This window comes from Marmota monax, unplaced genomic scaffold (genome assembly GCF_021218885.2).
Source record: "Marmota monax isolate L192 unplaced genomic scaffold, Marmota_monax_Labrador192_F-V1.1 WCK01_AAM20220418_F8-fsc00118, whole genome shotgun sequence".
Lineage (NCBI taxonomy): Eukaryota > Metazoa > Chordata > Mammalia > Rodentia > Sciuridae > Marmota > Marmota monax.
Genome location: NW_026695231.1, coordinates 3253199 through 3270000, shown reverse-complemented (window position 1 = coordinate 3270000; position 16802 = coordinate 3253199). Strand labels below are relative to the sequence as shown.

Genomic DNA, 16802 nt, shown 5'->3' with positions numbered 1-16802 from the left:
GATTGACTCCGTGTTGAACAGAGCCATCTACTGACAAAACAAATGCATTTGTTGTTTTAGGCATTCACTGGAGAAACTGGGTTTTGGCCTTTGGCCCAAACTATCTCGAATTTGATGTCAGTTTTTCATTTCTCCCTGTATCCCCTTAATTATATTGTTGAGATGCTTCCATTTGCCTCGCACACCTGAAATACTTTGAATACCACAATGGGATGCTTAGCCTAACCACCACGTCAGATTTAAATAGATCAGAAAATGAGAAGAGATGGGAAAATACAAAGGAACAGATTAGCATATTAACAAAAGTTCCAATCACCAATATTCTGATTTTTTAAAAAAGATCAAAGAATCGAAAGAATAGGGAAAGAAAGAAAAACCGCATATTCCTGGTGTATCTAGAAAGCGTTCAATTACTTGCCTCATTCTTTTGGGAATGAACTCTAGAGAACAGGATAACTACCATTGTTTTGGCTGGCATACAAACTTCATTCAAGGGAAATTAGTGTAACCAAACAGGAGGGAGTTTTGTAGCTTAGAAGCCTCTTTTGTGTAAATACACACATGCTTCCATGGATTCAGTCTTGTACCACTGCCAAAAGCATTGGTACAGTAGCTTGCTCACCAGAGCACAAAACAAAGGACATTTGCATAACAGCAAAGTTCATCTGTTGGAATTATTGCTTGGATCTCTGTTGTGTGCTCTCTTTCCCCCACCAAAGGCAAAGTCTAGGTGATGCTAAATAGTGCAAATTGCTGAAGAAATTTAATTTAACCTACAAACTAAGGGCTGTTTTAAGAAGTCTTTATTAGTTAGACTCAATAGAAAACTGGTAAAAGCAATCTACCTTTTTTGATAGGCATATCAAAAGTATGTAGACTTCTGTTGTTAAACATTCAAAGGAAAATAATTTTTAAGCATAGGTTTACGATATATACCAAGTCTATAATATGAATTTGGCAGTTTTAAGAATTGCTCTTCACTCAAAAACAACAACATCAACAACAACAACAAAAAAAAACTAGAGTTATTAATCATTTCAGAAATGACTTTTCTTTTCAATCCTGAGGGAATTTTGCAATTCCAATCGATAGGATGCAACATAACAAACATAGCCCTTCACAAAGGCAAAGCTACATAATGGACATTGTTCTGGATTCTTTCTAACAAAAATTTTATAACTAGGCATTGCTGATGGTGGCAGGTCTGAAAAAGAACAAGTATTTTCAGAAGAATAATAGCTCAATGCACAATTGTACTTGATTCAGCATACATAAACAATGATCAAAAGTATCTGGAACAAGTTGCCTGGCTTTTTCTTTATTTCTTCCCCTCTTTTGATTTTGTAATATCATCCAGGAATGAAACAATATACATGCCTTCTCACATTGCTAGAGAAGTTTAGATTAGCTTGGCTATGGGGGATGAATTACAAGGGCAATCATCAGAGGCCCACAGAGTGGTGGCAATCCCAGATGAGTGATCTAAAAGTTCCTAAGAAGGCCCTGGAATATAAAGATATGATACCCTAGCTTTAACTTCTTTAAAAAGTTATTTTTAAAAGGACCACATCTGGGATGACCTTTTTGTAGGCAGTGCAGGGTATCATATGGGAAAAGACAGGACCTACACAGGTATACGTATGATTCTTCTGGTCTGTCTCCCTCTTCTTATAAAGCCACCAATATTCAGTCATGGGGGTTCTACGCTCATGAATTCAGCTAATTCCAATCACCTCCTATAGACTATACCTCTTTACATCATACTCAGCTTATGATTCTATCCTTTAATACTTCACTGTGGGGATTAGATTTTAACGTGAGCTTTTGGAGGCAGCAAAGGGTATTCAAGCCATAGGATCACCTAGTTCTTTTCATTTTCACACCGTGTGTCTGTAAGAATCCAGTCTGATGCGGAAAGAAAGAGAAATGACCCAAACTCGTGCTAACTAAAAAATAAATTCAAAGTAAAACATTAGTATGTATAAAAAGAGGTGATGTGACTTGGCTTAGACATGAATATCAAGAAAGGATAACTGGAGGGCAGAGTAGATCAAAATCACATTCTTACAATCTGATTACAAGGAAAATAATTATGTAATCGCAAAGAAATGGTGTTATCTAAAAGAAAAGAAAGACAGGCACTTTTATTTGGTCATGAATTTCTTAAGAAATTTATTTCATTTTATGAACTTGGTAAAAAGTCTCTCTACCAATACTGAAAAAGATAAGTGAATAAACTAGAGTAACTTTCACAAATGAATACATATCTAAACTTCTAAAAAATGTTTGCAAATTGAATCAGGCCATATATTAAAAGAATGATATACTGGGACAAATTTGATTTGATTCCAAAATTTTAAAGATGCATCAAACGTATTAACATACTTCTTACACCAATTAATTAAAGGAGAAACCCCATTTTAAATGAATAGATGCCGAAAAAGCACTTATAAGAATCAGCAGTTATTTCTAACAAAAATGCAAAGTAAAATCAGAAGAGAAAGAAGGATATTTAAATAGGATAAAGTCAATATGCAGATTGTTGTGTGGAGCTGTTGGTTCAACTGAGGATAAATAAGAAAGACAATGCAGAAATAACTAAGCTGAGATGCAGCAACCAAAGCTCATTTACAGTGATATCACAGGCCCCTAAACCCTGATGTTCCCGCCTGTCTTCTCACAGTTAAAGCAGAGTAAAAGAGAGCATGCCTGCGGTTCTCAACTCCTCTCACCTGGAAGGGTCCTCAGTTCAGCTCAGACAGGCAAAGCCACTGCCTAGACCTGTGCACCATGAGAAGCAATAGTGTCACCTTGACCACGTCCAGCCCTCACGTTGCTCTGCTGTATACACTTAGTGCCCCTTTTTTACAGGTATGATAATAAACCAAAGTCAAAGGAGTTGAGTCTTAAGTCATTTTCACTGGTTTTTAAAGATGGCTGATTTTTTGATATCTGCTTCAATCAAACCATAAGTAAAATCATTATAAATATTTTACAGAAGAAAATAATAATGAGAACTAATACTTACCAAATTTATACTGTGTCCAGGAATTGCTCTCATTGAATCCTTAGCACAACCTTGCCAGACTGATTTCATCAGTATCCCCATTTCACATACAGGAAAAATGAGAATTCAGAGATTAAGTAGCCTGCCAAAAATTACATGACAAATAACCTGGAGATTCACACCCATGCAATATGGCCCTGAACTCTAAACTACTTCTTCATAATGCAACATGTGGAGACTACACCCTCTTACTGGAAAGAAGGAAGAGTTAATGTAGAAACTTACATCATTCAAATCAGAATGCCAGTGATGGTTTTGTTTCATTTTCTTTCAAACTGAAATAATGATCTTTAAGTATAAATACAAGATTAGTTGGAAATATTCAGAAGAAAGTTATAGAAGAAATGAAAACTGAGATGATATTTACTTTATAACATAGACTTTAAACTACTGAATAACAACCTTAAAAATAGGCAACTGGAGTTATATGAAATCTTAGAGTAGTTTTGATTTGCATTTCTCTAATTGCTAGAAATGTAAAACTACTCTAAGATTACATCTCACTCCAGTCAGAATGGCAGCTATTAAGAATACAAACAACAATAAGTGTTGGCAAGGATGTGGGGAAAAAGGCACACTCATACATTGCTGGTGGGACTGCAAATTGGTACAGCCAATCTGGAAAGCAGTATGGAGAATCCATGGAAAACTGGGAATGGAACCACCATTTGACCCAGCTGTCTCACTCCTCAGTCTATACCCAAAGAACTTAAAAACAGGGACACAGCCACATCAATGTTTATAGCAGCACAATTCACAATAGCTAAACTGTGGAACCAACCTAAATGTCCTTCATAAGATGAATGGATAAATAAAATGTGATATATATACACAATGGAATATTATTCAGCCTTAAAAGAGAATAAAATCATGGCATTTGCATGCAAATAGATGGAGCTGGAGAAATAAGGCTAAGTGAAATTAGCCAATCCCCCCAAACCAAATGCCAAATGATTTCTCTAATTTAAGGATGCTGATTCATAATATGCTGCATTGGCGGGGTGGATTAAAATGAACTCTAGATAGGGCAAAGGAGATGGAGGGGAAGGAGAGGTAGGAAAGATGGTGGAATGAAATGGACATCATTACCCTAAGTACATGTATGAAGACACAAAAGATGTGACTCTACTCTTTGTACAACAAGAGATATAAAAAATTGTGCTCTGTATGTGTAATATAAATTGTAATGCATTCTATTGTCATATATAACAAACTAAAATTTTAAAAAAATTTAAAAACACTAAAAACATCCTCTGATTCAAACCAGAAAAAATAGGCAAATGCTCAACTGGTCATTGGAACAGACTAGAGAATTAGAAAGAGAAATAAACATATGTGGGAGTTCAACTTATTATAAAAGAGGTCTTTTATTTCATTGGGAATGAATGGTTTACTTTAAAAGTGATAGCGGCCAGACTGTTCATGTGTAAGGAAATAAACAGATCACTCTATCACACTATATACTTAAATTTCAACAAATTTAATGTTCAAAATTAGTGTTATAAAATAGAAGGTTCAGGAGAAAATAAAGGAGCACTTTATGTTCTAAAGTGAGCAGTCCCTTTAGAAAAAACGAAAATAGGTAGCTTTAAAAGAAAAGATAGTTATATCTTGCTAGAAGATGATATAATTAATTTTTACAATGCATGAGAACCCCCACATGTTAAAATCTAAAGGATATATGGAGAAAACATATCTGTATTACATTTACAAATTAATGCTCTCTCCATAATATACAATTAACTTTTTATAATTTGTAATAAAAATAATTGAATAGAAACAATTTAAGAAGATACAGTCAGTAATATTCACAAAGATTTACATTTTACCAAAGTCAGGGAAATGCAAATTAAAAAACAAAATTGGCAAAAAAAATTAAAATAAATAATTTCAAGAGTTTGTGGGGACACAGATCATGGATGCTTTACTTGTTTGTTATAAAGTGAATTATCTCAACTTTTTTGGAAAGTATCAATCAATGATGGTTAAAATTAGATATATTTAACTTTTGGCATAGCAATCCTTGGTAATCCTATCCAATACAAAACAAATGCCATGGTATCTGTTGCAAGCATTGTCAATATTGTTTCTGGCAGTGAAATAATGTCAATTGGATAAGGGCTGAGTAATCTGTTTTCATTCATGAAAAGAATATTACATAACAGCAAAAAAAATGATAAAATGTGTCCATATTTTATTGTCTGAAAGGCCAGTTGCCACATAAGGGGTAGGAAATAACTTTTTTTCAGTAAAAACATGAAGAAGAAAGAGATCTTACGTGTGTGCAGACACATTTGCTTTGCTTGTATGAGCATACAAAATAGTATAGAAGAATATATTATCTTCTCACCTTAAAAGAGTAATTGCAATGAATGGAAAGAGGTGAGGAAGAATGTATTCTTTCTCTGACTGCAAAATACAAATATAGTATTTGAAATTGGTGGTTAATATTAGCATTTCTAATGGGAAGGAGGATATTTTTAAGAATAACTCTAATTTTATTTCAATAAATATTTATTACCCACCTTACTCTGTATGAGTTTTCAGGAAATCCGTTGTGAAGAGAAATTGCTATATAGAGTCAAATATTTCCACACCATTTTTTCCTCTTGTACATTCAAATCTTCTATTGGTTAATAGTCTCATAATTATGCAACCTCAGGTTGGGGGTGCAGGTTTGTAGTAGCATGGACAAGGCCTGGGGTTCCATCTCTAGCACAGCCAAAAATTAAACAAAAACAAAAGCAAACGAATTATGCAAACTTACATATAGACATAAGGGTAAGGATTGTTTATTCACCTTCCATATGAGAGCCTTAGACAAAGGGACACTAAGGCCCAAAGATGTTAGGTATTTCATTCAAAGTCATACAGCTTTAATAGCATAACTTGGATCACATATCAGATAAATTTGTTCTTAACCCATTCTTAATATGTTAATATTAATCCTTGAAAATACTCTTATTCATAAGATCCTTAAATATAGTGTGATGGAATTAAAGAAGAAAGGAAATTGGTTGCAATGTTTATTTATATTATTCTTTTCAGACTTGAAGCCAATCAACATACCTGCATGTCTTAGTTTCTGCCTAAAATAGGGAACTTTGAAAGTATGCTTATTTTGTAGAGCTGATTTTCAGGGTATGAAAGAATTGGTAAAAGATTGGGGCTCCTTAAACACCTAACCAGCTATCTACCTGTCCTATTTTCTGAGAATTTACAATAACTAAACAAAGAAATGGAAATCTAAGTAATAAGAAGCCACTCAAACAAACTATTTTGATAGGCAAGCTGTCTTTGAAATAAACATTTTATTTCTGGTAGGAAACCATTAATCCAATTGAAGGTTTTCAATGGGAAATTATTGTTTTAGAGAACACAACTCTTGCTTATTCATTCCAACAGCCTGTTCTTTTGTCTTTTCAGGGATGCAACAATATTTTATAATATTTCCTTTGTAAAATGGATGTAAAATAGCTTGTGAGAAACTAAACTGAAAGCTTTAATCTCATACATTTTGGACATACTGTGGAGAGTGGGGTCTTAAACATAGGAAAGAACAGAATCCAACACTTAACTAACTAGCTTCTTAAAAACCTTGGACACGTATATTTTTAATAATGGCTTCGGGATATTTTCAGGAGGGTGATCAAATTAAATGCCATTTCTTTTAGCCTATGGTCAGTAGACCATAATGACGATGTCCTTTTCCACATTGTCCAGGAAGCCATAGGTTGAGTGTTTTCTCTGATATGTAGAGAAAAAAATAAATAAATAGAGGGATCTTGAGAAAAATAAAAGGTAAATCAATAGAGTTGAAGCAGGAAACCAAAGGGAAGAAAGGAAGAGAAGGAAAGGGAAAGGACTGGGGAACAAAGTTGACCAAATTATGCTATTTACATATTTACATGTATGAGTGTATGATAATCCATTTCACTTTTCTATATAACTGTAATGCACCAAGTAAAAATAAATAAAAGAAAAAATGAAAAAAGAAGAAAAAGTGTTTCATATAGTACTTCAAACATTTCTAGAAAAGTAGATTCATTTATTTTAATTCACTACTGGCCAAAAGACACATTTTGCTTAATATATAACACTTTAGGAAATGAGAAATATAACTAATTTCTGAATGTAATCATCTATGGAAGAGAAAACAGGGTTTTTCTCTTTAAATGAATGACCTTTAAATGACCATCTCCAGAGTCATTAATATCAGATCCCTTCATCTCTGCTGGTAGATACCTTATTCAAGTTTTTCCTTTTTTTTTTTTAAGTTTTTTTATTTGTTCGTTTTATAATAGAATGTGCTTTGACATATCATACATACATGGAGTATAAATTCCCATTCTTATGGTTGTACATTATGTGGAGTTTTATTGGTCATGGATTCATATATGAACCCAAGAAAATTATGTCTGATTCATTATACTGTCTTCCCTATCACCAGCCTCTCTCCCTTCCCTTATTCCCCTTTGTCTAAGCCAATGAACTTCTATTCCCATCCCCCCGCTTTTCATGTGTTAGCATCTATGTATCAGAGAGAACATTTGGCCTTTGGTTTTGGGGATTGACTTATTTTACTTACCATGGTAGTCTCCAGTTTCATCCATTTGCCTGAAAATGCCATAATTTCATTCTTCTTTTTGGCTGAGTAATATTCCATTGTGTATATGTACCACATTTTCTTTATCTATTTATCTGTTGAAGGGCACCTAGGTTGGTTCCACAGCTTAGCTTTTGTGAATTGAGCTGCTATAAATATGAATGTGGCTGTGTCCTGATAGTATGCTGATTTTAAGTCCTTCAGGTATATACCAAGGAGTGGTAACTGAGTCAAATGGTTCCATCCCAAGTTTTCTAAGGAATCTCCATATTGCTTTCTAGAGTGGTTGCATCAATTTTCATTCCCACCAGTAACGTATGAGTGAAACTTTTCCCCCTCATCCTCACCAACGTTTATTAATACTATATCCACAATAGCTAAACAAAAATGCATTCTACTGTCATGTATAACTAATTAGAACAAATTTAAAAAAAAAAAAAGATTCCCAAACAAAAAAATAAATAAAGATAAAAAAGTTCTGCTTTGAAATAACATGGAAATCAGGGATCAAGTTATCTGTCCTTCCAGAAGCAAAAAAACACAACCCAAAATATACTAATGAGTCACTTTAAGATTGGGCAACATTCTGAGAAGTGCCTTGTTTGGCAAGTGTCATTGTGAAGACACCAAGAGTGTGCTAAGGCAGCTAAAGCAGTTCAAGTTTTATCTTATGAAGGCTTTTTCTCAGCCTCAATACTAAGTTCCAAATCCATTCACTGTTAGCTCAACTACTAACAGACTGTCTCCCAAGTTTTCATTCATTCAACTGTGGCCAAACCCTGGTCTGAGTTCTCAAAATATTCTTGTTTAAAAGGCAGGGAAGTCATGAATCCCTCACCTGGATCAGGTTGAATTTAACAGTAGCAGCGCTTCCTCTTTTTTTCATGAATGTTAAAAGTACTAGGAAGCCTCCAGAGCTTGACCTTGACTCGTTTTCCAAGTCCACAGATAGCACTGCACCTCCAAAAACAAACAGAACTTTATGTCACTTTGCAATCTTTGCTTGCTTTAGGTTCCTTTCTTGAATCTTTTTTGCATGCAGCAAATCCTGTGTAGTCATAAGGAGCACATCTGAAACTACTCTTTATTCCAGCATCTCTTCTTAGAAGCCTCCAAGAGACTCTTAGTTTTAACAGTGACTTCAGGCCAGGTAGCCAATGTTGAAGAAATATTTATCCTTTGTCAATTATAAATTGCTGTAGTAATCAGCAGGCCACTGCTCAGTGGGGTATGGGGGGTGCGCAGGGGAGTATGTTTTGTTACAATCATCAGCAAGAATGTTCTTATGAAAATCTCAGGTCATATTCCTCTGGAGGAAACGTTTTGTCTTTGATTTAAGATAGAAAATTTTGGTCAATCCTTCTCTATTTTAAGTTTTCTATTTCTTTCTCAACTTAAAATAACTGAGAAAAAAATCTAATTAAATGAGAGCCACTCAAATAAATCATTTTGATAGGCAAGCCATTTCTGAAAGAAACATTTTTCTACTGAGAAACTCTAATTTTAATTAAAAGTTAATTTCTTTCTGACTTTGATTTTATGTATAGTCATAAATAGAGATAACATATCATCCTGTTGAAATCTGTCTTTAATGACTTCAAAATAAATATATACTAATGGGTTTTTAATTCATGTACCTGATTTTAGGGCCCTTTTTCTCCGCCAAAGCATTAGTGTGTTATTACTACACTCTCCCAAAATGTAGCTGGAAAAGAAATCTTAGACATTACAATAATTCTATTACCAAATGTTGTTAATTTTTTTATGATGCACAAGTTCATGTGTTAGATAAATAAAACCAGCCTTGGATTGTCGTTTTTAAAAAGCTCTCTGCCCATTCTCTATCCCTGGACATAGAAAGTGTCCTTAATTGCTTTACTTGCTGAATTCCATACAAATAAGATCCAAGAACTCAATTGTGCATCCCCAGAAAATGCAAATAATGACTTATCTTTCCCCATCCTACAAAGAAAGGTGTTTTATATAGCATGTGCACTAACATTCAAAACAAGAGAGTTCTGATGTTTCGTTTAATTGAGTTATAAACAAGAACACTATCAAATCCTGCCACTGTCCTACTGATGCCTGTGGATGTGTGAATTTTCTCCGTGTGCTTGCTTTGTGTCCTTCAGGACACCCACAGCGGAGATGAATCACTAAGGTGTGTATTGGTGTGACAGTCCTAGAAAGTATCAAGACTAAAAGCCAAGCCCAGGAAACACCATTCCATTTACTTCCTGGTGTACTGCTAATTGATCCCAAACCCTTCATTACTGTCTAGTACAAAGGCTAAGTAGAAAGCAGTCACGCGGAAAGCGACTTCACTGAGAACAGGCAAAGCCAAATCCTAGGCCTTGTGAACTTGAGTTGCTCTGTTCCTATGTTGTCACACTGATTCTAAGTTTATCTTCTATTTCAGGTCACTTGGAAACCTCCCCTCATCCAGAATGGAGACATACTTAGCTATGAGATCCACATGCCCGACCCACACATCACAGTAACCAATGTCACCTCTTCGGTGTTAAGTCTATTAGTTACTCACCTGATTCCTTTCACTAACTATTCTGTCACGATTGTTGCTTGCTCAGGGGGTAATGGGTATCTAGGAGGGTGCACAGAGAGCTTACCTACCTATGTTACCACAGACCCCACTCTACCTCAGGAAGTGGGTCCATTGTCTGTGATTCCACTAAGTGAGTCTTATGTTGGAATTTCTTGGCAGCCAACATCCAAGCCAAATGGACCCAATTTGAGGTAAGAGAGTGTAGATTTTGGCATGGTGCTACCTCTCAAAAAATCAGGGGAAGAAGCTTTAACTTTGGGGGTTTTTTGGAGGGAGGGGGGCTACTGGGGATTAAACCCAGGGGCATTTAACTACTGAGTCACATCCCCGGGCCTTTTTATTTTATTTATTTATTTTTTTTGAGACACAGACTTCTTAGGTTGTTAAGGCTGGTCTTGAACTTATGATCCTCCTGCCTCAGCTGGTATTTCAGGTGTGCACCACCATACCTGGTTAAGAAGCTTTTACTTACAACTGAACATAAGAACTAATTTCTTGCTGAGTATCCCACTCCTCCCACCCCCTCATTCATAATAATCATTCAACATCATATTGGATATCTTGACTTATATGAAACCACAGAATCATCAGAATATTGAGAAGATCTGAAAACCCTTGAAATTGTGATTATTGTTCTATAAGGATTCTCTTCATGATCTTCCTCTGGATTTTCAAGTATATTTTTATTCTAAGTTAGGCAATGCTGATGCATATTCTGCATGACACAGTTGCAGAAACACATCTCAGAACTCTAAAGGGAAAGCTATAATTCTTTGGCACACTATTACTATCGGAAAACTTGTAAAATGTGCAGTCAGGGATATAGATAAGATGAAAGAAAAGAGTTGTGATTCTAAAATGGCTTTGTTGTAACCTGAACTTGATTCTTGGCCAAGAATACAGAGTTAATAATAGTATCATTGTTTATAAAGTATTGATGGTAGAAATTTTAAGAAATCATTAACTTGGTAAGCTTTCTGTATTTCTACTAAGTGTGAAACCACCAATAAAGATTTGGCAAATCTGACATAGAAAAAATCTAAAAGGTTATCATTCTTGCTGATAGTCATACAATATGAATGTAGCTGATTGTTTCAAATGAAATGAATATATGATACTAGAGCCAGAAAAAAGTCTATCTGAAAAAATATTTAATGGTAAACTTAAGATACTATTTTTTTTATGTTTGAATGCATGTATAACACACACACACACACACCACAAAAAAAAACCCTGATTTTTGGTAATAACATTAGTTGAGATAATCCTGATGTTCCTGCTTGTCTTTTGCTTTAGATATGAGCTTCTGAGACGTAAAATTCAGCAACCACTTGCATCAAATCCCCCAGAAGATTTAAATCTGTGGCACAATATTTATTCAGGAACTCAGTGGTTTTATGAAGATAAGGGTCTTAGCAGGTGAGATTACAAAAACTATAAAAACAAATGCTGGCATTTAGTTTGGGACATGTTGAACAGTTCAAAGTATCTTAGTGTCTTCATTGTGTGAGCACGTTATCAGTTGTGCAATGGAATATGTTTGGTTATTATCTGTGGCATTAATCATCGAACCGTAACAGTCAGCATGTTTAATGTTTGCCATCTTAGCTGCATGCTTAAAATAAGCCTTTGAAGTCAAATTTGTAGACGTTTGAGCCTTAACCTATTGCCTTTGTCACAACACTATCAAGATATGAAACTTTATAGGGTATTTTGGAAATATTGAATGTATATAAAACTGTAAATTAGTGGATAGTTAGATGCTTGCCACTTCTGAGAACTAATTGGTTATAAGTCATTAACTCAGTCCATAGGAAATTATTTAGTGAACAGCATTGAGACTTGAAAGAATTTAATAAAGAGTTCAAAGAAGTTAAGAAATGGTCAAACAGGTGATGTTAGTGATGTCATTTCTACGTGGTAGAACTAAGAAGTCCCAAGGTTCTGTTTCATCCTGTGCTGGACAACTAGCTTAGTGACCTCAAGCAAGTCACTTAATGACTCTTTTTCGCTTTTGTTATCCTTAAAAATGAGGTGTTGATGGGATTAAATGACTTCAAATTTTTCTTGGGTCTAAGCTCTATAATCATATTTCAACGCCTGTGAATATTACTTTATGAAAACCTGTCAGTCATAATTCTCAGTAACTTTGTCAAGTTAGTGATTTATCTGGACACACCACTAAATAGCTGTGTTCTGAACCCTGTCACAACTTGAGCCTCTCCTCCTACCCCTTCTTACCAAGGCCTTTGTATCCCAACCACATCTGCAATACATCCAGTGCCTCCAATGGATGCCACTCGCTCACTCTGCTTTTCCCCATTGCGGAATGTTCCCATTGCCCAATGAAATCATCCTTCAAGCCTTGGCCTAGAAGTTTCTTGCTCCAGAAAGTATCCCTGCCCATCACTTGCTGGTTTCAGTCAGCTTCCCTTTTAGGTATTTCCATAGCATATCCCCTAATATAGCACCGTTATTGTTGTAATGGTGACTATGTATAGTCTGGATACTACCTTACATCATGACATCAACCACAAGATAGATTTCTCTATCTTCCAAGCCCTTCCCATAGTCTCTGGCACCTAGAAGACATCAAAACACGTGTTAAATGAAAGGCTGTGTTTACTCAATCAAGGGTCGTTGGTTTTTGATTCCTTAACTACCTTAGGAATGTTAACTGTAGTCTTTATTATTCTCTTTGGGGGAATGGGCCAAACTCAGGAAACTTACCCTATCTAAAAGAATTGTGGGAAAACATAATAGATAGAAATTCTAAGATTATTTGCTGAGAGGCAGCAATATGAAATTGTCACTTTTTAAGTAAGAGATGGTCAATTACTGGCGGATCCTTTTTATCTCAAAAATTCAACCTAAACTTTCACAGTCATTACACTATTCACAACTATTTTTGATCTGTTATTGACTTAATTTGGCATCCCTATGTGATTATTGCTTCAGTTGAAGGAATTCATTTATTCAACAATTTATTTTTGCTTGCTATATACTGAGCCACAATGATAAGGAACAAAAGATAAATCTAGCATAGCCCTTGTCCTTGCAGAACTCATGATGTGGCTGGAGAGCCCTCCTCCCATCCCCAGGGGCTGCAATTTACATATTAATTGCTATCATCACAGTTAACTTCATAGTCACCAATTTAACCCAGTAAAATCATTTTGAAAAAGTAACTTCTTATGATCTAAGAACGTTTAAGTGCCTTAAAGTTAACAGTTTCCAAATAAAGATAACCTAACATTACTGAATCTGAGTTTCAACTGTGATATATTCAGCAGAAACACAGAATAAATCCCACAGAGTTAATTTTGCTTCTTCATAGAAGAAACAATAGTTTCTTAGAGAATTAGCACCTAGGCCAGAATCCTAATTGTGAAGTTTAAGTGATTCCTCTAAGAAGTCTTAATGAGAAGAACAAATCTAAAGTGTATCAGAAAAAAATCCACACAAATTAAATTGGAATGTGAGCTGAAATAAGCATGCCCATGACAAATATTTCTAAAAGGGAAGTGTATATAACAAAAAGGTGCTGAAGGGATCATTATGAGTAGCCTCATAATGCTGAATATCAAGTTTTTTTGTTGTTGTTTTTTTGTTTTTTTCTTGTTAGGACTAGCGAAGTATTTTGTTGTTGTTCTTATTCAAATAATTGCTACACCCTTTTAAACAGTGTATAGTAAAAAACTATGCATTCTCTCTTAACATTCAAAATAAATGGCATGAGTCTTCATATTGCAAGAACTTGCTTTGTCTTTCTATCTATCTTTCTTTCTTTTTTTGTTTTCTACCCTTCTGCCCTTAAAAGTCCCCAAATGAGAGAAAACTGGAAGTTAGTTCACTGGTAGACTCTGTTTTTCTGTTTAAAAGAATCCATCTTGTTTGGTCATATGCTTCAGTTGCCCTTCTAACAACAGCCAAAGACAACCAGCCCTACTGGTCAGTTAGCTGCAGTCTCCAAGTACAGAGGTGGCAGAACTGAGAAGCCATTTGCTGCACACTTCTGTTATCGCTCCTTTATGACCCTTCCCCTAGACCTACACAGTTACCCCTTGGTATTTATTCACAAGGGATTATTTCCTGGACCCCTCCATGGACCAAAATCCACAAATGCCTAAGTCCCTTATATGAAATTGTATAGAATTTGCATATAACCTACCCACATCCTTCCATACACTTTAAATCACCTCTAGGTTATTTATAATACCTAATACAAGGTAAATATTATGTAAATATTTGTAATAGCATGTTGTTTAGGGAACAATACCAAGAAAAATAGTCTGGAAATGTTCAGTAACAGATGCAATTTTTTTTTCCAAATATTTTCCAGCTAAGAATTGGGGGTGTAGCTCAGTGATAGTGTACTTGCCTAGTATGCATGAAGCCCTGGGTTCAAGTCTCAAAGTGGAAAAAACATTTTCTTCGGATATTTTCCACCCATGATTGGTTAAGTCTGAGGATGTGGAACTTTGGGATATAGAATACCAATTGTATTTATCTGTTTTATCCATTTGACTGTCTAATGTTTTTAATAATTCTTAAATCAAATTCAACTAATTTTAGGGGGAATATGTAATTTTCTAATCTCCCCAGATTCTACAATTCCCCACTTACTTCTTCACTGACATCTACATAAATAAAGGGAACATTGAAGTATTTCTTCCCATCTTGGCTTTTTATTTTTATAGCTACATTTAGAGTTCACTTTTAAATGGCGGTTTTCCTGAAAAAATTAACTGAAGATTTACTGGGCATTTCTTTATTAATATATTTGTGAGAGTAAATATAAATTGAAGTCAATTTTCCTGTTCAAGTGGTCTATTTGGTTAGTTATGTGTTTATAATATATAGAAAAATACACCAATTTAATGTAGGATATCCTGAGATTCAAGTTATTCTAATAGTTTTTGTCTTCCTTTCCTATCTTCCTACACAAAACAGAATATTGAACCAATTATCCAGATAATTTAATTCAAACAAAAATACTTATTGTTGTTAAAGGACAATTCTTTCTGAATTGCTCAGGCAGTGTCCTCATTGTTGAATTGTGCTCTGCTGTGTAAACAGGGACAGACTCAGCGAAACGGCAGGTTTATACTACTTGTCAGTTTCAAACTTTTCTTCCTAAATAATTCTGTGCCAAGTGGCCAAGTTATGGTTGTTGGGGGAACCATAACTTTGGGTTTCCTGACACTTTCATCACTGGGAAAATCTGGCGTACGTGCCGTTATTGTGTGATGCTGTGGATGTGAGCCGGGCTGGGTTTAACAAGAGGGCTGTGACCTCCTTCATTTTAAGCGCCAATCTCCCCTTTCCGTCTTCAGCAACTAATGCTGCCCTGGTTCTTCAGTGAGCTGATAAAACTGCAGAAAACAAGTTTTTTTTTTTTTTGCTCTGGATTTTTAAAAGGAAGAATGAATATGAGAAATAGTAGATTTTGTTCTATTTCAGGGAAAATATTGACTTGCTGATAATCATAACACAGCTGTCATTAAGTTTATAAAAGGAGATATGTTCCAACCTCTGCTCCTTCCAGTTATTTATAAATTCCTCTGAGTATTTCTTCTGTAGTAAGAGTTTTTTTTTTTTTAATTTTTTATTGTGGGTTGTTCAAAATATTACAAATTTCTTGACATATCATATTCCACACTTTGATTCAAGTGGGTTATGAACTCCCACCTTCACCCCATACACAGATTGCAGAATCACATCAGTTACACATCCATTGATTTACATATTGCCATACTAGTGTCTGTTGTGTTCTGCTGCCTTTCCCATCCTCCACCCTCCCCCCTCTCCACCTCTCCCCTCCCCTCCCCTCCTCTCTCTCTACCCCCTCCACTGTATAACCCTGAGGGTCTCCTTCCATTACCATGCAATTTCCCTTCTCTCTCCCTTTCCCTCCCACCTCTCATCCCTGTTAAATGTTAATCTTCTTCTCCTGCTCTTCGTCCCTACTCTGATCTTAATTACTCTCCTTATATCAAAGAAGACATTTGGCATTTGTTTTTTAGGGATTGGCTAGCTTCACTTAGCATAATCTGCTCTAATGCCATCCATTTCCCTGTAAATTCTATGATTTTTGTCATTTTTTAATGCAGAGTAATACTCCATTGTGTATAAATGCCACATTTTTTTTATCCATTCGTCTATTGAAGGGCATCTAGGTTGGTTCCACAGTCTTGCTATTGTGAACTGTGCTGCTATGAACATCGATGTAGCAGTGTCCCTGTAGCATGCTCTTTTTAGGTCTTTAGGGAATAGACCAAGAAGGGGAATAGCTGGGTCAAATGGTGGCTCCATTCCCAGCTTTCCAAGAAATCTCCATACTGCTTTCCAAATTGGCTGCACCATTCTGCAGTCCCACCAGCAATGTACAAGTGTACCCTTTTCCCCACATCCTCGCCAGCACTTGTTGTTGTTTGACTTCATAATGGCTGCCAATTTTACTGGAGTGAGATGGTATCTTAGGGTGGTTTTGATTTGCATTTCTCTGACAGCTAGAGATGGTGAGCATTTTTTCATGTACTTGTTGATTGACTGTATGTCCTCCT

General features: G+C 35.4%; 1 protein-coding gene across 1 annotated transcript in view; it reads left to right on the top strand.

Moving 5' to 3' along the window:
• Positions 1–16802, top strand: part of Ush2a (usherin) — a 763436-nt gene that overhangs the window by 522732 nt on the left and 223902 nt on the right. Inside the window, exons 41-42 of the mRNA XM_046438452.2 lie at positions 10093–10427; positions 11533–11655. Coding sequence (XP_046294408.1) covers positions 10093–10427; positions 11533–11655 — 458 coding nt within the window. The remainder of the gene's footprint in view (positions 1–10092; positions 10428–11532; positions 11656–16802) is intronic.